The sequence below is a fragment of the Engystomops pustulosus genome, chromosome 6 (assembly GCF_040894005.1).
Source record: "Engystomops pustulosus chromosome 6, aEngPut4.maternal, whole genome shotgun sequence".
Classification (NCBI taxonomy): Eukaryota; Metazoa; Chordata; class Amphibia; order Anura; family Leptodactylidae; genus Engystomops; species Engystomops pustulosus.
In genome coordinates this window covers 89,192,905-89,217,569 of record NC_092416.1, presented here as the reverse complement: position 1 = coordinate 89,217,569, position 24,665 = coordinate 89,192,905, and the positions used below count along the sequence as shown (strand labels likewise).

Genomic DNA, 24,665 nt, shown 5'->3' with positions numbered 1-24,665 from the left:
GTCACATGTTCACACACATTATCTTAAAATCACCAAAACTGAAATAACCAAAAATCGACTTTTCAGCTAGAATGAAAGACAACCTGCAAAATATAACATTTAAACAGATTTAAATGTAAAGGCACACAAAGACCTATATATATTTTGAAAGCAGACAACCCAGTGATTGCATTTTGTCTTGATTAACGTTGATAGCTGGTACCACCATCATGCAACTTTGTGGCAAACGCAAATTATTAAAAAAAGGTGTATTGAAGATGTAATGAAAAGATAAGTTTTTACATAAAACTCACATCAAAGCGGAGATTCACACAAACAATAGGGATGTAAAAATAATAGGTCAAAGTGAGCAGATTTATATATAACACAACACACAACAAGAATTTACACTCCCAAACGTCTAAAACAAAAACCAGCCAATATTTGGTTGCTATCCACAAATTTGTTTAAAAATATTGAATGCACAAAGTAAAAACGCCTATTCTGTCAAATTCATTTTTTTTTCCAGAAAACACAGTTTACCGTGTATACAGAAATAACTTTTTAATTAATACACACAACCACCTTCATGTAATTTTGCTGCAAACACTGATGAAATTTAGAAAAATCACAAGTTTTCAAATAAAAATTAGCATAGTGGCGCTTACGTGCTGCAGCTTTCTAACCACTTTGCAATTATTTTTTTTTTACAGTTGCAGTCATTGCTGATTGCCTAATGATAAATATCCTCCCTTGCTTTAGCTTTGCCCAAAGTGTGTGTATTAATTGGTGAATAAGAGTGATTATCATATAACTCAACAGTGGACCTAAACAGTTGAGATCAGAAAATGGCTGTCTAAAACCCCAAATGCATGGATAACCTAATTTGGTGCCTCCTGATTAGACATGCTTGTTCGCAGTTCAGTGTTCTGGTGCCATTCACATACATCTCTTGAAACATTGTCACTCGGCACACAATACGCTCCACAGATTGAACTGCCTTGATGCTTTGTAAATGGAATGGGGCTATGATGGCCTCTCCAAGTAAAAAAATATGATAATTTTTTATTTTATTTTTTAATGGGAAGGACAGGATCTATTTAGGGTCCGTTAGGGAACAAAATGTGTTGGAAAATTCTCCTACTGGTGAATGTTATCATGGTAATGGTAAAGAGCTTGGTAAAGTGTATTTTATTATAGAAGTTCCACTAGACAGCTATGTAGAATATGTGAAACACCCAAAATTTAATCAGTAAGGAAAGTCTGTGGAATGTATATTACTTCATATAGGATGAGGATATAATTTAGTATAGCTGATAGGTGTTAAGAAAAACCATAAAGAATTTTACATCACCTGCAGCCTTACATGATCACTAACATATTGCATAAATTAATAGCAAACTGTAGAAACATCTATATCAACCACTTAAATAAATAAAACATCTAGGTGTAGTCGCCTGCGCTCCTCTTCTGATTCTGGCACTTGTCTTCGATAAGCTTGACATGCCGGGCTCACCTAGAAAAGAAACGTATAATTAGTATCACAGAGTTTGGGGACAAGATTTCTGTTGCACCTGGCTGCACACCCTCTACCATGCTGTGAGAGGGAGTTGATGTTGCGTGAGGGGCATGAATTCTCCTTCCTCTCCCATGCTTCCAGCATGAGAAAGGGAGGTGCAATAGCTTGCATAATTGGCAGCCCAGAGCACCGGACATCTTGCCCCCGCACTCTGTGCTGCTAGTTATGTTTCTTCTCTAGTCGATCCCAGTGTGTCAAGCTTAGAAAGACGAACACTGGGGTCAAGTCAAGATGATGAGTAGTACAGATATTTATTTGTTTTTTAAGTGGTTAATTTCCTTTAACTGCAATATTTTAATAAAATCTCACCTAAACCATACCGTGAACACCTCTTGTTTTTGTTAATTCTGGTCCTTTATTGAAAAGTGGACAGGCAAATCTGAGGGGTAGGGACTTCCCAAAGCCTAACATATTCACTAATCCTTTTCACCGAAACTAGAGATGAAATTGTTTACTCTCAACTGTAGCGCAAAGTCAGTTCACTGAAGCGGATAAGTGAGAGTTAAAAATTAACTTTTATTAGTCTCCATTGTTCAAAAAATAATAAACAAAACATGTGGTACATGTAGATACTTCTTTTTTTTTTTAGTCTGTGTGTTCACATCAATTTAAGACTCTCCCTTAGCTTACTGTTGCAACGACGGCCAACAAGATACAGATCAGTGACAGTATGGCATCTTCAGCTATGGAATCTGTTTGGCCCTCATAGTACTTACAGCTGCCTGACTATAGCATTACTACCCGACTAGTGTACTGTCCTGATGTGTTCCCCCATGTGCCTCAAAGCCCTGTTGATCTTTGGAATGCAATTTTAACCCTATGTGTTTCAATACCAATAAAGCCTCTGATCATGTGTTGTTGGATTGGTTTTTCTCTGCAAGCCCTCCACTTAGCGTATTACATTAGCCACTTTGGGGGAGATGAATCATATGCCTGGCGTAGAAGCAGTGATAAATCTCCCCCTATGTGTCTGCCCTTCTCTGGTGCAGGAGTTGGCAAGCTCTGTGCAATGTTGCGTAATCTGTGTGCACTATATACATAAAGAATTATTATTAATGTTATGCAGGCGCGGCTGGTATTCCCATGCATGCCTCGACTGAACTACCCAGGGGGAGGGCATTTCTTTGTGACATCTCCTGCATTGGTTCGGGAGACAGCGCTGTAGCAGAGATGATAAACCCCTACATACTGTATTGTCAGCAGCAGTGCCAACTTTCCTCCTCTGTGTATCGCGCTACTTCAACATGATGCTGTGAGTACAGAAGGGAGAAGAGGTAATAAACGGAATATCCCTTCTCCCTAGAGTCTCCAACTGTTGCTGACAGCAGGAGACCCAGTCCTGTTCCCACAATTAGCATGGGAGCAGAAGAAAACTGCAGCAACATCAAAAGACTATATACGTTCCAATTGCACATACCCCGTACATAGCCTGCTTGTTTACAGATCACAAGACAAAGAAAGGATACATGCCAAGTGACCAAGACAATACATCTTTATTCATATATCAAAAAAAAAAACACCACAACACAAGAAGAGAATAAACACCATTAAAAATGTGAACAATCACCGAATAATCTACCACAGGAAAACCAAACATGTGTTAGTGATCCTGGGACCACCAGCTCCCCCTGAAGACTAAAGCCTTATGCAACACAAAAAGATACAACAATATTATCCTGTAAGGCAGAGGTACCAACCTTTTTTGCACCAGGGACCGGCTTTAAGCTAGACCAGTTTTCCATGGCCCGGTGCGGGTGGGGGCGGGGCTTTGTTCATATGGGGTGGGGTTATGGAGGGGTGGAGCTTATAATATAAGATATCAGGGAGTGTCCGGACCAGATCCATCATATTGGTTTGGTGTAAAAATAAAGCAATGCAAAATGCATACAGCGTATCACCATGTAGTATAAAATGCATACAGCGTGTCGCCATGTAGTATAAAATGCATACAGAATACCGCCATGTAGTATAAAATGCATACAGAATACCGCCATGTAGTATAAAATGCACACAGCATGCCACCAAGTATTATAAAATAGATACAACGTACCGCCAAGTATTATAAAATGCATACCGAGTACTGCCATGTAGTACAAAATAGAAGCCCTGATAAATATCACAAATATCACAAATGCTGCATATACATACAGCATATATACACATAGACAAACAGTAGATACAGCATATACACATATACACATACATACACATACATATATACACACACATATACTTATATACAAACACACATATATACACACACATATTACATATATTTACACATATATACACATATTACACATATATACACATATTACACATATATATGCAAAGATAAAGTAACCTTACCTATTGTGTTCTTGGAAATTTCGGTGCCTTGTCCTGCAGCGGTGGTGGCGCGGTGAGGTAGCCGGGAGGCTAGGGAGCCTGGAGCTTAAGCGGGGGCAGGGGGAGCAGGGAGCCGGGAGACTGGAGGGGGGGGGACGTTAGCGGAGCCGGGTTGAGACGGGAGTGGAAGGGGAGCCAGGAGCGGAGAGCCGGAAGCGGGTAGGTCAAGAGCCGAGAACCGGGAGCGGGGTGGCAGAGGGAGCCGAGAGCGGAGGAAGCAGTAGGGGAGCGTGGAGCTTGAGCAGGGGCAGGGAGCCAAGAGCCTGGAGGGGGGGGGGGGGGGGCGTTAGCAGAGACAGGTTGAGACGGGAGTGTAGAGCCGGGAGCGGGGGGCGGAGAGCCAGGGGCGGAGAGCCGGGAGCAGGGAGGACGTTAGCGGAGGGAGCGGGAAAGGAGACTGGAGCTTGAGCAGGGGGAGCCGAGAGCCTGGAGAGGGGGGAGGCCTCGGTGCCGGCAGGGTCTGGGGGCCGTTGTAAGGTGCCGGCGGCGTCGGGGGGTGGGCGCAAGGTGCTGGCAGCGTCAAGGAGCAAGGTGCCGGACGGAGGGCTGCATCCGGTGCGGGAGCTCATTGCAGGCCGGTGCCGCCCCTGCGCGGACCGGCTGATGAACTCCAACGGCCCGGTCCTGGTCCGCGGACCGGCGGTTGGGGACCTCTGCTGTAAGGGCTAGGGAAAATGCAGTACCAATATATAATGTAATGTGGTATGGTGCAGATACCCCTGAGGAAGCCACAGCAGGTGGCGATACGCGTGGGGGGCGGTCATCCCCAGCTCCCTCTTTTGTGTATGTTTGCCGCACAGGTAATACTTGCTTATGTCTTGACTTAGGTTAGCAATGTGGTACCATCTATTTATTTACTTTTGCTTGTATACTCTCATGCTCTATACAAAAAATACCCCCCTTTTTTTGTGACTTTTTTGCGATCTGCTTACATTATATATTGGTACTGCATTTTCCCTAGCCCAATGTGTAATCCCTTACAGGATAATATTGTTGTATCTTTTTGTGTTACATAAGGCTTTAGTCTTCAGGGGGAGCTGGTGGTCCCAGGATCACTAACACTATCACATGTTTGGTTTTCCTGTGGTAGATTATTCTGTGATTGTTCACATTTTTAATGGTTTTATTCTCTTCTTGTGTTGTGTTTTTTTTTGATATATGAATAAAGATGTATTGTCTTGGTCACTTGGCATGTATCCTTTCTTTGTCTTGTGGTTTGAGCTATTTTTACATGCATTGACCTGTAGACTCTTTACCTGACCTCATTTTGTGCAGTGCTGGTCCCATTTTTTGTATTCTGTGCTTGTTCACATTTTTAATGGTTTTATTCTCTTCTTGTGTTGTGTTTTTTTTTTTTGATATATGAATAAAGATGTATTGTCTTGGTCACTTGGCATGTATCCTTTCTTTGTCTTGTGGTTTGAGCTATTTTTACATGCATTGACCTGTAGACTCTTTACCTGACCTCATTTTGTGCAGTGCTGGTCCCATTTTTTGTATTCTGTGCTTGTTTACAGATGTCAGGACTCTTGCCAACTTCAAATGATATTCTAAATTGTGGCACCTAGAAACATTTATAGAATCTCCCCTTTAATACAATATGAGGATTGTGTTTCTAGGTGCCAGAGAACTAGAGACATGCACCATTAAGGTTGCTGTAGAAAGCACAATTTTTATATACCAGCAAATGGCAGATGCCACTCCGTACAGTGCGATGCATGTGGATTAGGGTCAGAAAGAAGGTGTTCTCCTTATGGAGAGATTGCCAATTAAAGCCACCTTGAAGGCGTGTGGAGACTTACAGCCATAGATGTTTCACTAGGGAATACTGGGAAGTATGCACATAAGTTTTCCAAGGTGTTAAATGGAAAACAATGCCTCCTTTTGCTACCTTGAAAGGCAGCCCCCTTAACACCAAGTATGACCTACAAGAAATCCACATCATGTTTTTAGACTTCTTGTAGGTCATACTTGGTGTAAAGGGGGCTGCCTTTCAAGGTAGCAAAAGGAGGCATTGTTTTCCATTTAACACCTTGGAAAACTTATTTGCATACTTCCGTGCATGTGGTTTAGCAGACGCTGGTGATGAAAATATAGCAGTAATTCCTGGCACTGGCTGGATGTCTTCAATCAGTAATGCACTCGGTTCTGGGCACGTTCTCAAGCCTTTGTGAAGCTGCTGTTGACAGAGGGTTGAGAACAAGCCAAAACATGTCCTGCTGCTGTAAGTGGTTAAGCTTTGAAATAAAGCATTACTGATTAAGGACATCCAATGAGTGCCGGGAATTATTGCCCGATTTTTATATACAACTGTAATTTTAACAGTGGATATAATCGCGTCTATGTTACCTAAAAAACAATCCCGATTTGATATTAAATGGGAGATTGTCCTACTCTATGCAGTTGGGGAATCGCACTCAGCAAATTTGGCATCAAACTTCTTTGAGCAAAGTTGACATCAAGCTCTGTAAATGACATTTGTGCCAAGTCGCTGCAGTATATGTACAAGCATAACATTCTTATAAGGTGTAGAAGTATGTAGAAAGAAAAATGATAATATACCATAACTAATCTTCATAATGCAAATGTGATCTCCGGGATGTTGTCTGGGAGTAATTCCCTTTTTAATGAGTTCCAAAACAAGCATACAATTAGTTAAGGTATGTCTGAGATGCCACTTAGTAGAAATACTGTCAAAGATTGAGTCCAGCGAATGGGCAAATGATATGAGGCAACAGCTCACCACTGACTTACAAAAGGCAGCCTGTTACTCCATGCGCTTTGATGAAAGCACAGATATAAACACGCATGTTGGTGACATGAGAGAAGAGCTGGCGAAACTTGTCTTTTGCCTAAAATAACACAAGGGGGGATATTTATCATACGCTGGTGCTCGTGCGCCAGCGTATGATCGCCCGCCGCTGCAAATTCGCAGCCCGATTCATCAAGAGGCAGGGTCTGGCGGATAAAAAAAGCGCAGCCGGCGACTTTTCACATATGAAAAGTCGCCGGCAGCAGCGAGTGCGCAGGCGCAGGGACAGTAACATCCCGCGCCGGCCCACTCCCGTCCGGGCGCGCCCCCCCTTCACGCCCCACTGGCGTGAAGGTGGCGGATTGGGGAAAATAATCGCAAAAGCTAGCAATAAGCTAGCATTTGCGATTATTTCAGGGCCTCTGCGCCACTGGCTGTGCGCAGAGGTCCTGATAAATATGCCCCATTGAGTAGATATTTACAATGCTGTGATGGAGGCTTTTTTGTCACAAGACATAAAACCAAAAAAAGTGGTTTCCATTACTAGTGATGGGGCACATTCTATGGTTGGGGCAACATCTGGTTTCATGTCTGGTTTGTTTGTTGAAGAAACCAAACATGAAGTCATTCAGTTCCATTGTATTATACACCAAGAAGCTTCATGTGCCTGTGAAAACAGCAAATAAATTGCATATATCTAAAAGATGTTGCAAAAAACGTAAATTTCATTATGACTCTTGCTATGAATTTTCATCAGTTTCATGCACTTCATTAGGAGGATCAGGCACAGTTTAATTGTCTGCTTATGTATAACAATGTCCGGTGGCTACGCAGAGCACGGATCCTGGAGTGATTTATAGCCTGCACGGAGGAAACAATCCTATTTATGCACGTAAAAGGGCAGGAATACCCACAGTTTACTTATATGGCCTGGCTTACCAACCTTTTTTTTTTTTTTTTTTTTTTACAGATTGTACACTACACTGCACTGTACTAAACAAACAACTACAAAGTGTAGAGTGGCTAACTGTAGAAAGGATGTTTTGTGATATCAAAACATTTGAGAGAAAACAGCAGGTTTTTGAATGAGATCTTGAAAGTTGACAGCTGAAATATTTTCCAAATCTAAAAGAGCATTTTAGAAAATGCTACATTATTTGCAGACAATCCTGCAAGGCATCAGAAAGTCTTCAAGGAATTTTCTAATGTTGTAGCAGTCGCAAAGGTGAATTTTAGTAAAAGATTTTTACAGTTCCGTAAGTTGTAGGCAATCCTGTGTTTCTTACTTTGCTAGATAAAGCTCAATTTGAAGAACTGTCTGTCTCTTGCTTATACTGGTAAGTTTAAAATGAAATAAAATTTAGGAAATATGGAAATGTTGAAATTTTCAGAATGCTTAATATGAAAAAATCAATTCTATGCCCTGAGTGAAGCACTTGAGAAAATGGAAAGGATGGCAAAGGACAGCAAAGCTGGAAACAGCAAAAGTACTTCAGAAAATGAAGCAAAGACTTAACTTTGCCTCCCATAAACTCCCCCCCCCCCCCCCCTCCCAGGTAATCTCCATTTGCCATGCTTTCTGGTCACGGTGGGAAACCGTATAGAAGAGCTAGAGACCTGAGGAGGCTTGTTGGTAGGGGCAATGGTAAAGGAGTGCAAGAAAATAGGACCAGTAATGATGTCACAAGCATGTGACTCTAGACACTGATTTCATGCATTGATTTTTTTTGAAAATTGCATATCTGTTTTGTTTCAGTGAATACAATATTTTATAAAGCAAATAATAAAGCTGATTTCTGTTAACTGGGTCTTAATAACTTTACCAATATAACTTATTTTGGCTTATGAAGTGACCAAAGCCACTGTCCATAGATATGTAGTAAAGAATTAAGATGCACGTAGAAGCTGTAAGAAGATGTATAATTGACAGCAATACTGTTACCCAGTTTATTTAGGTGCATGGGGGAAGGGGGTTCTAAAGTTAAATGTAACACTGAACTTGGAATACTTGATCGCAGAGTACTGTTATTTTCTAATTTACATCCAAACTCTTGTAGACTCTTACTAGTGAACCGGGATCTGAATAAAACCTTATACACCGTGCAAGTTCACCCCTTAGAAGACATGCACAGAACAGGTGAGCATACTTTATAAATTTATTTATCTCAACAAAAGTTGTCATTGGCCAATCGCATTTGCATATGTGTTTCCGGCTACTCTCTAATTATATCATTTTTCTATTCAGCCCAAAGATGGTATTTAGAAGTGTTGCCTTCCCCCTGGTGTCACTATATGACCACATTTCCTAATGTTTTCTACTTATGTACTTGTTAAGATTAATTTCTGCTATTCTTTCAATGCTATATATTATTATCATGATCAATTTGTAAATATTCAAAAAGCTGGTTATTTACAGGATCTTCTTTCTTTTGTCAGGCAGAATGTGAGGGCAGTATTACCAGATTCCAGTGTAGACAATAGACATGTAATTTGATAGGGCGTGTTATGTGACCATACGTGTATAACCTGTCAGTGTGGTAGACACGTAGTGTATGGTAAATTACTGCATGACAGACAGTTAGGGCAGGGCTACAGCAGCTGTAACTCTGTTATTTTGCTTAATGTGTGTCATATTGGGTGTTACTTGATCACTATAGTTCTGCTCTGCATATACATGTTAATGTTTTCTCATTTTACAAAAGCCTCAAAAAGTAGTATAAGAAAACAAAACAACATGGTGATAAATCTCCCTACGTTATTGAAAGTGATGTACAAAGCCTTGTATGGAAAACAGAACTCACATCCAGCGTAGATCGTGGTATGCAGGTAGATGTCATTGACTTAAAGTCACTTCTCTCTGCCAGTCCAAACTACTACTTGATATTACCAATCTATGGGGGTTCTTTAGTTTACGGTTTCCCTTATTGTTTCATGGTAAGTCTTCCATGTTGCTGTTACACGAATACATGAAATTCCAAATTGTCTTCTGAAAAGGAATTCTCTCCTTGAGGGAAGCTTGTCGGATGCTTTGACCACCCTAAACTGACTCCATAGTGTGCAGCATTAAAGGGGTTATCTACTTTCAGTGAATAATTTATATGGTTTGTGTAAGGAAAAGTTATTCAGTTTTCCAACACCCTTTATGTATCAATTCCTCACAGTTTCTGGATCTCTGTTTTCTGTCCTTCTATCTATAGAAAGCTTCTATGTTTATTTCCAGTGGATGGAAATCTGTCCATTGTATGTGAAGGACATGCAGGTGCACGAGCTGTTATTATCACGGCCTTGTGATACTAATGGCTTGTGTAACTGCATGTCCATCACATAACAAAGCCTTCTCGAAAAGGACAGCAAGCAGAGATCCAGAAAACATTGAGGAATTGATACAGAAAGTAAATTGGAAAATTGTATAACTTTTCCTTCACAAACCATATTGATTATTTGCTTAAAGTGGACAACACCTTAAAGTATTTGTGCTCCTCACTGAGCTTTTTGCTGCTGCTGAAAAATCAGATAAGGTTTACAACTGGCAAATTTACAAAAAGAGTCACTAGGGCCGGGAGCTGATTCGTATAGTCCTAAAGCCAGACTTGGATGGCGATCAGACTCTGGGGCGTGATATATCGCTTTGACTGCATATTCGCATAAAACTACTACCTGCACCTTAAACTGATATCTTCATATTAAAGCATAAAACTGTTGTGTCCGGTGATCGCTATGGTCCGCGTCCACTGAATAATTTCCTTTTATGCTTTATAAATGAATTAATAGAGAAGACTGTGGAAGTTGTATCCTGAAGAAAGAGGGAAGTGACTTTTGCATCGGATACAGGTGGAAACCATACTGGGCATAGATGGTTTTTGTAGGCACGTACATTTGCACACGCTTATCTAAGGCTTACGTGCTTACTTTTCAGTCACGGTGACATTAGATTATTTTATTAATAATCTATTATTCTGTTTAGTATTGGATGCAGTAGGAATGACAGATTAGACCAACTGGAGAAGTGGTGGCAAACCTATGGTACGGGTGGCACTCGGGGGAACTCTCTGTGGGCACACAGGCCATTACCCCAGCACAGAGTTTCCAGGCACGGCTCAAATCTTCTCCTGTAGTCCCTGGCCACCCAGGATGCGCCGTGATCAGTGCTATTTTAAAGCTACACATCCGTAGCTGCCTGGAACTACAGGAGGAGCAAGGAAGGACCCTGGAAGGAAGCTACAATGATAATCTGAATTTCTTCTCTTTCAACTGTATTGGTGTCCTCAGGATGGTGATACAATTAAAGCCGTGACAAAAAAGGTAGCAACATGTTACTGCTTAAATTGCAATGTTGGCACTTTGCATTTATATAGATGGGCTTGGTTGTAGTTTTGGCACTCAGTTTCTAAAAGGTTCGCTGTCACTGAACTAGAGGGAAATGCAATACAAGAGATATTGTTTAGCCTTATGTTCTGTTCAGGCATATAGCATGTGTGGGGATGATTGTTTTCTCTTCTCCTAAACCCCTTTAACCACAGGAGTCTTTTGTTCCATTTTTTGCATGGGGATATGTATTGTCCTCATTTTGGATACAGGTTGTCTCTTATATCTAGGACTATGCATCTTATCTACACTATACTAACTTTATCTGCTTCTTTTTTACCAGAGCTAAAGTTTACTTTGGACCAGCGCAGAGCAGCCCTTCGCTCTTTTTATACACTTGCTCTTTCTCATTACCTCATCCCGGACAACGTTGATGAAAAAACCAGTAAGTTATGATGTGGTAAAGGTGCTCACAATAAAATAACATCCTGTCAGGAGTAATGCAAACCCTTCAGCAGTATAGCACCACCTTTATTACCAAGAGATCTTATAATTTCATTATCAGCCACCTAGAAATAATGAATAGAAAGTAAATTAACTGGTCCTTGTGCCGGCATCCGGTTTATGTGATTGTTTTAACCCCTTAAGCACGCAGCCAGTTTATAGTTTAAGGCTCAGCCCCATTTTTTTTGTATTCTGATTTTCCGCTTTCAGGCAGATAGATTTACCACCTAAATAAGTTGCTGCATAACATTTCCCATTTGTCTGCTTTACATTTTCATCATTTTTGAAATGTCTGGATAATTTATTTTTATGTCAAATAGAATATCGGTTTTCCGTATTTTCAGAATTGACTATTTTGGGGATAATTACTGCTTTGAATGAAATTTTAAATATTTAACATTAAAAAAACCCTATATAATCAACCTATTTTCAAATCTGCACCCTTCAAACTATCAGAAACAACTTTTAGGAAGATTGTTAACCCCTTGAGATCTTCATAGTACCGTATATACTCGAGTATAAGCCAAGACCCCTAATTTTACCACCAAAACTGGGAAAAACTACTGACTCGAGTATAAGCCGAGGGTGGGAAATGCATTGGTCAACCCCCCCCCCCCAGTAGTATACAGCCTGCCAGCCCCCAGTAGTATACAGCCTGCCAGCCCCCAGTAGTATACAGCCTGCCAGCCCCCAGTAGTATACAGCCTGCCAGCCCCCAGTAGTATACAGCCTGCCAGCCCCCAGAAGAGTACAGCCTGCCAGCCCCCAGAAGAGTACAGCCTGCCAGCCCCCAGAAGAGTACAGCCTGCCAGCCCCCAGAAGAGTACAGCCTGCCAGCCCCCAGAAGAATACAGCCTGCCAGCCCCCAGAAGAATACAGCCTGCCAGCCCCCAGAAGAATACAGCCTGCCAGCCCCCAGAAGAATACAGCCTGCCAGCCCCCAGAAGAATACAGCCTGCCAGCCCCCAGAAGAATACAGCCTGCCAGCCCCCAGAAGAATACAGCCTGCCAGCCCCCAGAAGAATACAGCCTGCCAGCCCCCAGAAGAATACAGCGTGCCAGCCCCCAGAAGAATACAGCGTGCCAGCCCCCAGAAGAATACAGCGTGCCAGCCCCCTGAAGAATACAGCGTGCCAGCCCCCTGAAGAATACAGCCTGCCAGCCCCCAGAAGAATACAGCCTGCCAGCCCCCATGTAGTATTTAGCAGCCCCTAGTAGCATACAGCAAGCCCCTAGTAGCATACAGCCAGCACCTAGTAGTATACAGCCAGCCCCTAGTAGTATACAGCCAGCCTGCCCCCACGGCCCTTAAAAAAATAAACTTAATAACTCACCCTCCGATGTCAGCGCGGCTTACCGATGTCTTCTTTCTTCTCTCCGGCTACTCTTCTTTGTTCCGGCATGGACGCGGCCATGTTTTCTTCTAGCATGCGCATACTATGACGCGGCCGCTGCTGACGTCATAGTATGCGCGGCCACGCAGAAAACATGGCCGCGTCCATGACAGAAGCAAGAAGAGAGAAGAGGAGCCGCGGAGAAGAAAGAAGACAGGACGCGCTGACATCGGAGGGTGAGTATTTAAGTTTATTTTTTTTAAGTGGGTCATTTTTTTTGGTAATAGACTCGTGCATAAGCCGAGGGGACGGTTTTTTTTTTGTGCTGAAAAACTCGGCTTATACACGAGTATATACGGTAATTAAATGAAAATGGAGGTGAAATTTAGAATGGTCAAATTGTGTCAGTTATACGTTCATTTAGCCCTAAAATTTACACATTTCCAAAAGATAAAAAGAGAAAACCCACCATTCAATTTGTTATGCGATTTCTCCTTAGTACAGAGACCCCCCAAATGTGGCCCTTACTTGTTTTATGGGCGCACAGCGAGGTGCAAGAGGGAAGGAGCGCCCTGCAGCTGTCAGGATTTTAGTTTTCTCATTTGGCTTCTTTTGTAGGCTATAAAATATTAACTTTTTCATAATTGGGGCCATATGACGGCATTTTTTGCGGGATGAGATGCTTTTTCCATTGTAACCATTTTGGTGTTAGTATCTCCTATTGTTAAAAATGTATGAACTTTTCCTAAAATCGGAATTGTTCTTCTTTTTTCTTCTAATATCTTTGTTTTTGAGAAAAAAAGTAAATACAATTATGCAAATGAGCCTTGTTCAAAGGAGTGTATAATTTGCTGTCAATGGATCCAGAAGGGGCTCCTGTGACCTTAATAGGAGTTTCAGAGGCTCATTTGTATACTTTTAAAATAACGTTTTTCTCAAAAGCTAAGCTATTGGAAGCAAAAAAACTGGTTCTGTTTCAGGATGCACGCGCCATCATGTTAGTGTACTTGGTTTAGAAGCACTACATCTATGTGGTAGGTCTCCTTTAAGGGCTCGCAGTTCCACATTAGGATCAGACTCGCACAGTCCCTTACATTGTATTGAAAGAACATTTTCACAGCAGTGCTGTGGTTTGTTTGCAATAATTTATTCACAGCTTTCTCAAGTTCCTGCTACAACATTTCAATTGGTTTGAGGTCTGGATTTTGACTAGGCCAGGGCAACAACTTAATTATTTTCTCTTTCCTCCATTCTGTTGAAGACTTGCTTGTGTGAATAGGATTATTGTCCTATTCGATTACCCAGTTTTTGGTCATGGAACAGTTCCTTTGGAATACTCTGGTGGTCAGAGAGGTTCAGTGTTAATCTTAAAGCATAACTATCATTTCAGATTCATTAACAAGTTTTGCTCAGTTTTCTTTTTTTTTTAAATCGAGCTACTCTCTCCTCTAGAGATGCATATTTCAGCCTGTATAGTGTTTCCCTGTTTGGTTAAACAGCCCTGAGATGGGAGAATTAACCCCTTCACTTTCAGCCTGATCTTTGAAAATACTGCTCATAGCATACTACAGCTATGGAGAGAGGTGGAGAGGCCCACAGAGGGACATGCAATCATGGGACACCATGAGTGTGGTAATCTTCTTATATTATTTATTCAAGGCCTCCTTCCTTCTAAAATCAACCTTTAACATTATGTTAATGAGCCTGTGGGTCTATCCTAGCCCCTCTGTGATATGGCTTTACAGGCTGTTACACTGTCTTACCTCAGTGCTGAGGGAGCAGGAGGGAGATTACATTAGGAAGTGCTGATGAGCAAGACCTCATACAGCTATAGTGAGAGAAAGTTATAGCTTGTAGCTGGCCTATGGAAAAAACTTAAAAAATGGCCTATGCATTAACGTGGAAAACTGTAGCAGAGATAAGGGGTTAATTAAGGACATTTTATTAGCAGCACCAAGCAGCTACGTTTCCTATTATTCCTTGTGGACAGAGGTCGCACTAACATTTTTCCAGAAGGGTAAAAATACTCCTCTCACCATTTATGAGGAGTATTTTTACTCCGAGGAGGAGTATGAAAATTTCGGTAAAACACCATACACATGGCACACTCACACAGAACACAGCGTGCACACAATCACACTGCACACACTACACTCACAGAACACGCACACACACGACACTCACACAGCACACACACGACACTCACACAGCACACACATGACACTCACACAGCACACACACTACAATCACACAGCACACACACTACACTCACACAGCACACACAACACTACACTCACACAGCACACACAACACTACACTCACACAGCACACAAAACACTCACCCGGCCTTGCTCTTAAGTCCCGTCAGGATCACACAAACGCAGGCAGCTGCGGGCAGGTAGAGATGGAGCAGCCCCTTAGCCACGTGTCCCGCTGAGCGGTCCGGCGCGCGCTGTGATCGCGCTACTGACATTTACCTCTTTTGCAGCGTGCGCTGGGCCTCTCAGCCTGCGCGCTACAGGGAATAATTGCCAAGCGTAACTTTACGCATGGCAATTATTTTGGGGGGTAATGGCGCCTCATCACGCGTCTATGACGCGTGGTGAGGTGTTAATGCGACCTCTGCCTGTGGACATAACACAGGACAATCAGTGCTCCTCTGCTAATCATTTATTCACTCCTCTGCTGCGATTCTATTCCGCCCCCTCTCTCAGCAGTTCCTGAGAGCCTATGATGTAATCTGCAGCCACGCTCTACAGTCGTACAGGCGGCTGAGGGAGCGGACAGTCCATGCACAAGCGTTCCCTAGAGCCACATGCTTTTAAACTGCTGAATTCAAGAGAGGGGGAGTAATAGAATCGCAGCTGAGGAGTGAATATATGATTAGCCGAGTAGCGGGTGGCACCCTGCAAACAGCTATATATTCTAAACCATGGCACCTTGATTCACAGTTCTGGTTCCATTTTAAAGAGGAGAATGTTTTCTTAAATTTCACATGATTCACTGTTCAAGTTCTAGTTGGCAGTGCGTTTTTCATTCACACACTCTTTGCTGTAACTTTAGCTGTAGTTATCTCCAGATCTCTCAGTTGAAGGCAGCCTGGGGAAGGAGGAGTAGTAAAGAGCAGATGCAGTGTGCTAAAAGCAGCTGCATGGACAAGAGGGGCTCCAACAACGAAAGTGCCATTGCTAGACATGAGAAAGTAGGGCTTATGATTCTAAAGGCAATAGATTCGTACAAGATTCACAATGGAATTCAGGATTTGGAGAGTAATGATATGGATTATATTTAAATAAATATTTCTTTTTTGTTGAAGAATAGATGTAGCATTTTGATTATGAAAAAAGCAGCTCTGAAAATAAGTCCATGATAAGAATAAATTATCAACCTTGCATAGCTGAGTAAAATTGGTCATTAAGATTCACATGGGAGTAACTATCGGGATTTGAACCGGCGTCTTGTGGCCTTTCTTGTCTGTTCTCTACCACTTTGATATGTAGCCTGATTGAGTTTACTTGTCTTTTTTTTGCTGGTGTTTCTGTATTACCTGCTGGTCTTTTTAAGTTTAACTTTAAGTTGTGGTAATTTGTATTATCGTATCAGGAGAAGTCGGGCTCCATTTAATAGGCACCAATAAAGTACTATAGGGTTAGGGATATGGGCAATACATAAATTGCAAGCTATTTATCCCCACCAAAAATACCATATATCAAAGTATGAAAGTAACAGCAAAAGAAATAATGTACACTATATGTTTCAATAAACATAATCTTTATTAAGCATAATCATGATAGTATAGCAGCAGAAATAGAACCAATTAAATACTGACAATGCATATCTAGTACATAACAATAAATGATGCCAAGAGGCAGAATATATAGTACGTAGGCTCATAGGGGAACAGCAAAGAACAGCACATAAATATATGCAAACACATCACCTAGGCCTAAGATATAGTTACCATACCAAAGATGTAGACATGCACTGTGAAACCTGCATGCCTACATCTTTACTGGGAGATGGGGGGGGGGGGCTGTGTGGGCACATTAGTTACTGGGGCGGGGGTCTGTGTGGGGGACCTTACTGGGGGAGATTGTTAGGGGCAGCAGCCAGATAACGCTGTCAAGGAACCAAGATATAGGGACAATGAGGAACATAAGATGTGGAGATGCAGGGCCTAATGGAGGATGCGTCACCTGCATTCACTGGATGTGACCAGTAGGGATTTCTCCTGTGGTTTCTGTAGCTGTATATGCCATCAGTAAAGTTGTTATTGGCAAAATCACATGTGAGGGTATTATATACAGGGGTGGGCACTACTTAAAGGAAACCTACGGCTGCTCACATGATGAAATCATGTGAGCAGACCACCCTGTAGGTTCCTAATGCTGATGCCGGAACTTCTGATGTTTAATTATTCCAGCCCCCTTCATTTTTACTGTCCTCCTTCAGGTGCCGAGAGCCGTGAAGTCACCAAGCTCTTGCCACATCGCCGGCCAGCTGTGTGAGACTTAATGCAAGCAGCGGTAGGCTTCCTTTAAAGTACAATACACATAGCATTGGGACCCATGCCCCGGATCTTTTACCACTCTAGCAACGCCCCTTATCTGGGTACTGGTATCTAATTTCATAGAATCTTTAGGCAGACTAATTGGGGGTCATTTATCAGGACTTGTACACCAGTTTTTTTTGTTTACACACCTTGAAATAATAATTACTTGTGAACTGCCAGTAATTACATTATTATTATTTTCCCTTCATACAAAGTGGGTTTTGAGGGAGAAGAAGAGGGGCATGGCTGTGGTAGAGAGGGCCGGTACAGGGAGTTCCTGCATACTTACTAAAGCCTGCGAAACAGCATAAGTCTGTAGGCTGTGGTTCCTTACAATATTCCTTTGTTGGGCACATCTTCAGTAAAGACTCAGTTGTGTGCTTGGTTTTCTGTAGTCCAGATGAATAAACTTTGCATGCTACTTATTGATGATTTCCTTTATTGTCTTTAAATTATCATTGCCATTCATTTTCTTGATGCTGAATTCTCAGAGAATTCATTGTAAGTGCTCATTATATTTACTTAGGGTGGATACTGTCTTTACTTTATAATGAAATATTCCCTCAAGCATCTACTGAAGTACTTTTCAATATTGCGGGGCAGAAGGAGAGCATATCAAGTTCAATTTTGTTGAGTTTTATGTAACATGAGAGCACATAGTAAAAGGGATTGTGTGATGATGATGACCCATCCCATTCCTCATAGCAAAAGTGTCAATAGCATCTCTAAATAAAAGTAGCAGTCCACATTGTTAGGCTTGATTTTGTGATTGATATGCTAATTTCTAGTATGTTTCCTAATCCACCACAGTGCTTAATTCACGGATACACTGTTCAGTACAGTACTGCTGTACTTTAACCTTAAAGCTGCTGGTGATCCTGGGGGTGTTCTGCATAGAGAGGCATCATGGCGGTAGGTGTCCTGGTCTGACTAGCCCAAGTGGATCCCATGACTCCTAACCCTTCCTGCCGTTCCATCAATGTCAAAGACCAAAAGATTTGCGCAACTCCTCCTGTATAATATTTTGTATAAACATGTGACAGACAACGTGTTAAACCATGCCATATGAAAGAGTTAGGCAATCTCTAAGCTTGACATTTATCATCATCTGTCAGGTAACTTGAATTTACATCTTAAAGTCTACATGGTCTTTAAACCTCATTTCTGTCAATGGCAGTCAATGACTTATTGACGTCATTGCGGTCATGCCGTCTACCTTTGCAGCTTTCTCTAATTTCCAGGATCTGTGTCAACAGGCAGCAAATGCTTGGAAGTGTACTTGTACTTGTAAACTTGAACTCATATGTAGTCTTTTCACAGTTCATCACACCAGAATATTTGTATACTCTCCGTGTGGAGTCAATAGTGTGTTTAAGGATCTGCAGGTGCAACCTATATAGGTTTCACTTGAGAGATTTCATTGACTGTTTTTGTTGTAAACTGCATACTAGACCTGAAAGGAGAGTCCAGTTTATATGAAAATTGTCTATTTTCCAACTATTGGACAGCTGTATTAATCAAGAAAATACAGTGACTTTATTTGTATTTCATTTGTATACAATGTATTTCCATGGCGGCCGTATGCTAGCTGTCGTTCCTACCACGGTCACGTGAAAGGGACCTCAAAGGTTTGAGATATTGGAGCACAATTTATGTCACTGACGAGGCCTGGGCTCTTTTAGCCTGCATTAGTAGGTTCTGTGAGGGCGAGGCCCACTGTGCTACCTGTTTATAACCAGAACGGCGGTACGCTTCCCATCCATTTTGTGACTTTGGTGACAATATAGCAGAGATTCCATCCACTCCTTGTTATGGAGGCTGTTGACTGTTGGATGGAGGTAATAGAATCTAGGTTTGGGACTTAGAGAGGTTTTCCCACAAAGAGAAGATTTTTAAATATACTATGGATAAAAAAATAACAAATTATCCAATTCAACGTTATTTACAAAAATACAGCATTTCACAGATTCCAACCTTTCTCTATCAGTCCTGGTGGTCCCTTGATTGTACCGTAAATCTTCTGATTACAGTTGTACAGTAAATCTTCTCTTGTCTGCATGCTGCAGTGCCCTCTGCATCCTGCCCTTCCCCCTCACTTCCTGCCGGCTAGCAGCTTGCAGAGACTTACTCTACTAGCTACAGACAATATAAGGTCTTTATCAAAGGGGGAGGAGACATAGCAGGGCTGACTGAGTGTGTTATAGGTGAGATAGTAGAGCTGAAGTCTGTCTTGTGTTTTATATCCATCTCATGACTCTCTTTTTCTATGTGTCAGATGGAATAGTAGATACTATGATACTATGTAGATTTTTTGGAATTTCAACTCAACTCAATCAGGTCTAAATGTTTAAGATGGGCTTTTCATGGCCTACCCTAGATACCTAGAACATGTTGGAATATTTTTAGACTGTGGTGATGGACTAATTCTGACACTTGTCAGAAGAAAATGGACACATTTTGTCCAGTGACTGGAGCCACTTTTTAAGGTGCACATATGTATTGCATTACTTTGGTATGTTCTCAACACAACAACTTTAAGTAAAGCTAGAAACTGCCCACATAAGGGTGACATGGGAAATCTGTAGCTAATTTCTCATCTCCAAGTCACTGAAGTGTAATATGAACATGGTCTTTACATCTAAAATCACTGAGACACAATGTGAATTTCTTGACATATTGGTACATGTAAGAGATGCATCCCTGACTACCACTTTCTATAGAAAAAGTACGGCCACCAACAGCCTCTTACACCATGATAGTTTCCATCCACAACACATCAAAACAGCTGTCTCATACCACCTCCAAGAAATAACTGGCTCAATAAAATGATCCCAGCAGGTAACTACTGCTGTGGCCAATGTAAATATTGCTGTCAAAATATAAAGACAGGATACCAATTCGCCAATTCTTCTCATGCAAATCACAATTCATAGTATATGTTATTTCCTGTTCTTGTGGCTAGTTTTACATAGGCAAAACAATAGGATCTCTGTATATCAGGTTCAGCGAACATTGCTATTCAGTCAAAAGTGGAAAAGGTGCACCAAGACTAATAGAGCATGTTAATAAAGTGCACAGAGGGGATACGTGAGTACTTCGTTTTAAGGGCAAAGAACATGTACCGATACCTCTTAAAGGAAACCTACCACTTGTAGTGGCAGGTTTCCGATGGCAATACCGGGCACCAGCTCAGGGTGAGCTGGTGCCGGAGCTTATTTTAGTTAGTGTTTTAAACCGCGGTATCGCGGTTTAAAACACTTTTTAAGCGCTATAGCCGGCGCAGGCAGGTACGCGCTCGGCGCTTACCGTGCACGCGGCTCTCATTCACTTCCTATGTAGCCGCGCGCACGGTAAGCGCCGAGCGCGTACCTGCCTGCGCTGGCTATAGCGTTTAAAAAGTGTTTTAAACCGCGATACCGCGGTTTAAAACACTAACTAAAATAAGCTCCGGCACCAGCTCACCCTGAGCTGGTGCCCGGTATTTCCATCGGAAACCTGCCACTACAAGTGGTAGGTTTCCTTTAATGTGAATGCCATGAGGAATTATTAAGAAAAGAGGCAAGTTGGATTATGAGGACCAACGTTATGGGTCCTCTAGGGCTGAACAACACTTTTTCTAACTTAAACTACGATCTTTACCTCTACATGTACAATTAGCTTCTCTGGACTAGGTTAATATCCTCCGATTCCTCTTACTAGAAATTGCGTTATAAAGCTTAGGAGAGAAGATGGTTCCAAACCGTGATCTTTTTAAAGATACACGTGTGTTTTTAATCTTACCTTTGTTTCAACCTCCGTGCCAACTAAGAATCCACGATACTTCCGCTATTTCTTATTAGCGTCTTGGTTGCCAGGTTACAAGAGAAGTGATGTATCGCCAGCCACATTAAGAGTCAGGTGAGGACGCCACACTCGAGAGGCTAGAGAAAGCGCAGGTTGCCGCAAAATGGCTGTCGCCTTGTAAGACCCCCTGCTCCTACCTCTACCCTGCTTTGGCTACTATGTTGGATCTATTTTACCCTGTGATGAAAACTTTTACTGGTGAGTGCCGCGTTCTTCTCTCTTTACTTGCATGAAGTGCAATATTCCCACATTCTCGAGACCTCAATGGAAACCATGTTTAACCCCTTGGTGCACCATGATATAACTTTTATTTTCAGGTTAGAAAGATCACCACAGCCATTAGATCAGGAGCTTCGAAGAGTCTTAAACCCATGCTGTTGTCATTTTAGGACTTAAATGAACACAATCAAAGTGCTTTAGAAAGAGAAGAGATGCTCCTCCTTCCCCATGGACACCCCTCCATTGAGGTCACAGTTCTGCCAGTAATGAGTAGCTATGAGGACATGTCAGAAATACTGTTTTTAATGACACTTTATAAGGCTGTGGTATTAAAAAAATTATTTGACTTTTTCAAATATTCTAGAACAATTTTTTTTTACACATTTGATATGTACACCAAACGGGGAAGGACAAATGTAGAACATAGCAACTGTATCTAAATTGCTGTTTGTTTTTTGTTGTTAAGCTCCATCCAAATATTTGTTTCATACATTTTATTTAGTTCTATGTACCCCCAAATATATTGCCATTCTAAAATGCAACCTGTCCTGCAAAATAAAAAACAACCCCAATAGCTTTTCCAGAGACATTAAAAAGCTATGGTGTTTTAATGATAATGAACATATACATATTTTGATTGCACAACAAAGTAGAAAAAAGAAAATAGTCGGCACTCACCGTTCTTCTTTAAAAATACTTTTTCTTTTATTTCATATCATTTAAAAAGTGTTCTGTTTCACAGGGAGAGACATCTGACAGCAGGAAAAAGGTGAGGGTTGGAGGGACGAGTCGTTTCGCGCTAACCTAGCGCTTCATCTTGCCTACTGCTGCATGGCGCTCCAAACAATTTATGCTGGCCGCCATGCAAAACTCACTGACGTCACACAAAACACACCCACAACCTTAACCTGTTGCTATTGGTTAAAAACATAGATCGGGGAGGGGTCAGGATTTGACCACCCCCTTGGAAAGGCTAAATGTTGCGTCGGACCAGAGTGAAAACTACTTCGTCATTACCCTCCAATCACCAATTCGGTGGGCGGGGCTAAACCTTCGACAGCGAAACGGACCTTAGTGGAGACTGAATCTAGAGCAAGATCACATGTCTCCCCCGTCGTGGGTGGAGGCGTGAGGGAGGGACTTGAAGGATACAATATCCAATACATTTTGGAGGGAGGGTGATTAAGGAGGAGACTGACGTGGACCTAAGGAGGGGCTATAATATGTTCTTGCCCAGTACTACAGTGCGGGGAACCTTTATGTATTTTTCTATAAGCACAATTAAAGGAGTTTGGAAGTACAAGTACAAATGCGGCAGCATATATTTATAATGAACGCTACATTATAAGCGAACTTTTTCCTCATAAGAAAACCCCCATGTCATTTTTGTCATTCAAACCTAAAGCTCCCAGAGCCTCTGTTTTTATTATCCACCATGCCTCTCTTCTAAGGAGTTGTTTCTGTCTATCGCCCCCATGTGCCGGAGCAGGCACTAGTTCCAATCCCGCAAATGACAGAATCTCGGGGTTGCCATTGTGTGCAGTCCTGACATGCTCTATCAAGCGTGGGGCACCTTTGCCATTAATAATGGAATTTTTGTGCTCCCTAAACCGAGTAAATAAGGTCCTTATAGTTTTTCCTATGTAGAAATGTCCACATGGGCAGAAAATGGCGTAGACAATGTAGCTGGATCTACATGTAATGAAGGAATTTATTCTATGATTTATACCTCCTATTCGTAGGGTTTTACCCTGAATCATCTGGGAACAATGGTTGCAGCTACCACATTTGTAGTTCCCTAAGGGGGTCATCTTTTTAAGCCAATTCCCTTCATTATTTTTCTCTGGCAGTCTGCTTCGTACTACGAAGTCTTTGATAGTTTTACTTCTTCTGAAGGTCACTGTAGGACCATTTTCAGCTATTCCCTTCAATTGTGGGTCTGATTTAATTATATACCAATTTTTATGGATAGCGTTTCTTATTTTGTCAGCCATTGGGCTAAAATCGAAAGCAAAATTGAATTTTGTTAAATGATTTTCTCTTTTCTTTTTTTGATTTAATGAAGGTTCAGAAGATGATTTTTCTGCTCTTACTCTCGCTTTGTTTAGTAAGTGAGAAGGGTAACCTCTTTTTAAGAGTCTGTTGGTTAACTCATCTGCCTGTTTGTGAAATAATTCTATATCGTTATTTATCCATCGTGGCGGAGGTACTGGCCATATGGTATAGCTCGTTTTACGTGGTGAGGGTGGTAACTGGTGTAATGCAAATATGAGTTGGTGGCCGTGGATTTTCTAAACATGGTGGTGACCAGTTCGTTATTTTTGACTAATATTTCCACATCTAAAAATTCAATTCTTTCCCCTCCAAAATTATGCGTAAAGTACATACTCATGACATTTCGGTTTAGGTATGACACAAACTCCTGGAACTCCTGTTGTGTGCCTGACCAGACAATGAAAATATCGTCTACATAACGATAGTAATACTGAATAAATTTCAGGTATATGTTTTCTGTCGTGTAAACGTACCTATCTTCAAAGTAGGCTAGGAAGATATTTGCATAGGTACATGCCATGGGTGTCCCCATGGCCGTCCCATCCAACTGCCTGAACCATTTTTCTTGGAACTTGAAAGTATTATTGGATAGAATGAATTGTGTGGCTTCACTAACAAATGCAATTAAATTAGGATCTTTTCCTGCCTCAATTAGTATTTTCTCAATGGCCTCAATTCCTATTTTCTGTGGAATTCTTGTATAAAGACTTTCCACGTCAATGGTAGTTAGGTGAAAATTTTTTTGCCAAACACAATTTTTAGATATTTTCAGAAAGTCTTTTAAATACGAGGGTATTTTGGTCAGTAATGGTCTCAAAAGCCAATCGATATATTTAGATAAGGATTCAGTCACAGACCCTATCCCGGCGACAATTGGTCGACCGGGAGGGTCAGTGAGTGATTTGTGAATTTTCGGTAGGTAGTACCATCCCGGTTTACGTGGGTATGTGGGTATCAACCTTTCTGCTGTCGACTGGGAGATAACGCCTCTCTCTATATACCCCCTCAATAAGGAGATCAATCTGGTTTTTATTTTTAAAGTGGGGTCTATTCTTAGCTGTTCGTATATTTGTGTATTTAATAATTGCCGCTCGGCTTCTTGTATATACGCCTGATATGACAATACTACTACGTTTCCCCCTTTATCGGCTTTTT

The 24,665-nt window shown here is 41.6% G+C and overlaps 1 protein-coding gene across 5 annotated transcripts in view; it reads left to right on the top strand.

Moving 5' to 3' along the window:
• FUZ (fuzzy planar cell polarity protein) overlaps nucleotides 1-24,665 on the top strand; it is a 111,829-nt gene that overhangs the window by 57,334 nt on the left and 29,830 nt on the right. For 4 of the 5 annotated variants that reach the window (XM_072110307.1, XM_072110306.1, XM_072110309.1 and 1 more), the window contains exons 9-10: nucleotides 8,756-8,835; nucleotides 11,347-11,448. In XM_072110307.1, coding sequence (XP_071966408.1) covers nucleotides 8,756-8,835; nucleotides 11,347-11,448 — 182 coding nt within the window. Of the gene's footprint in view, nucleotides 1-8,755; nucleotides 8,836-11,346; nucleotides 11,449-21,625; nucleotides 21,804-24,665 lie in introns of those variants that run through there. The other variant, XM_072110310.1, reaches the window with a different exon arrangement.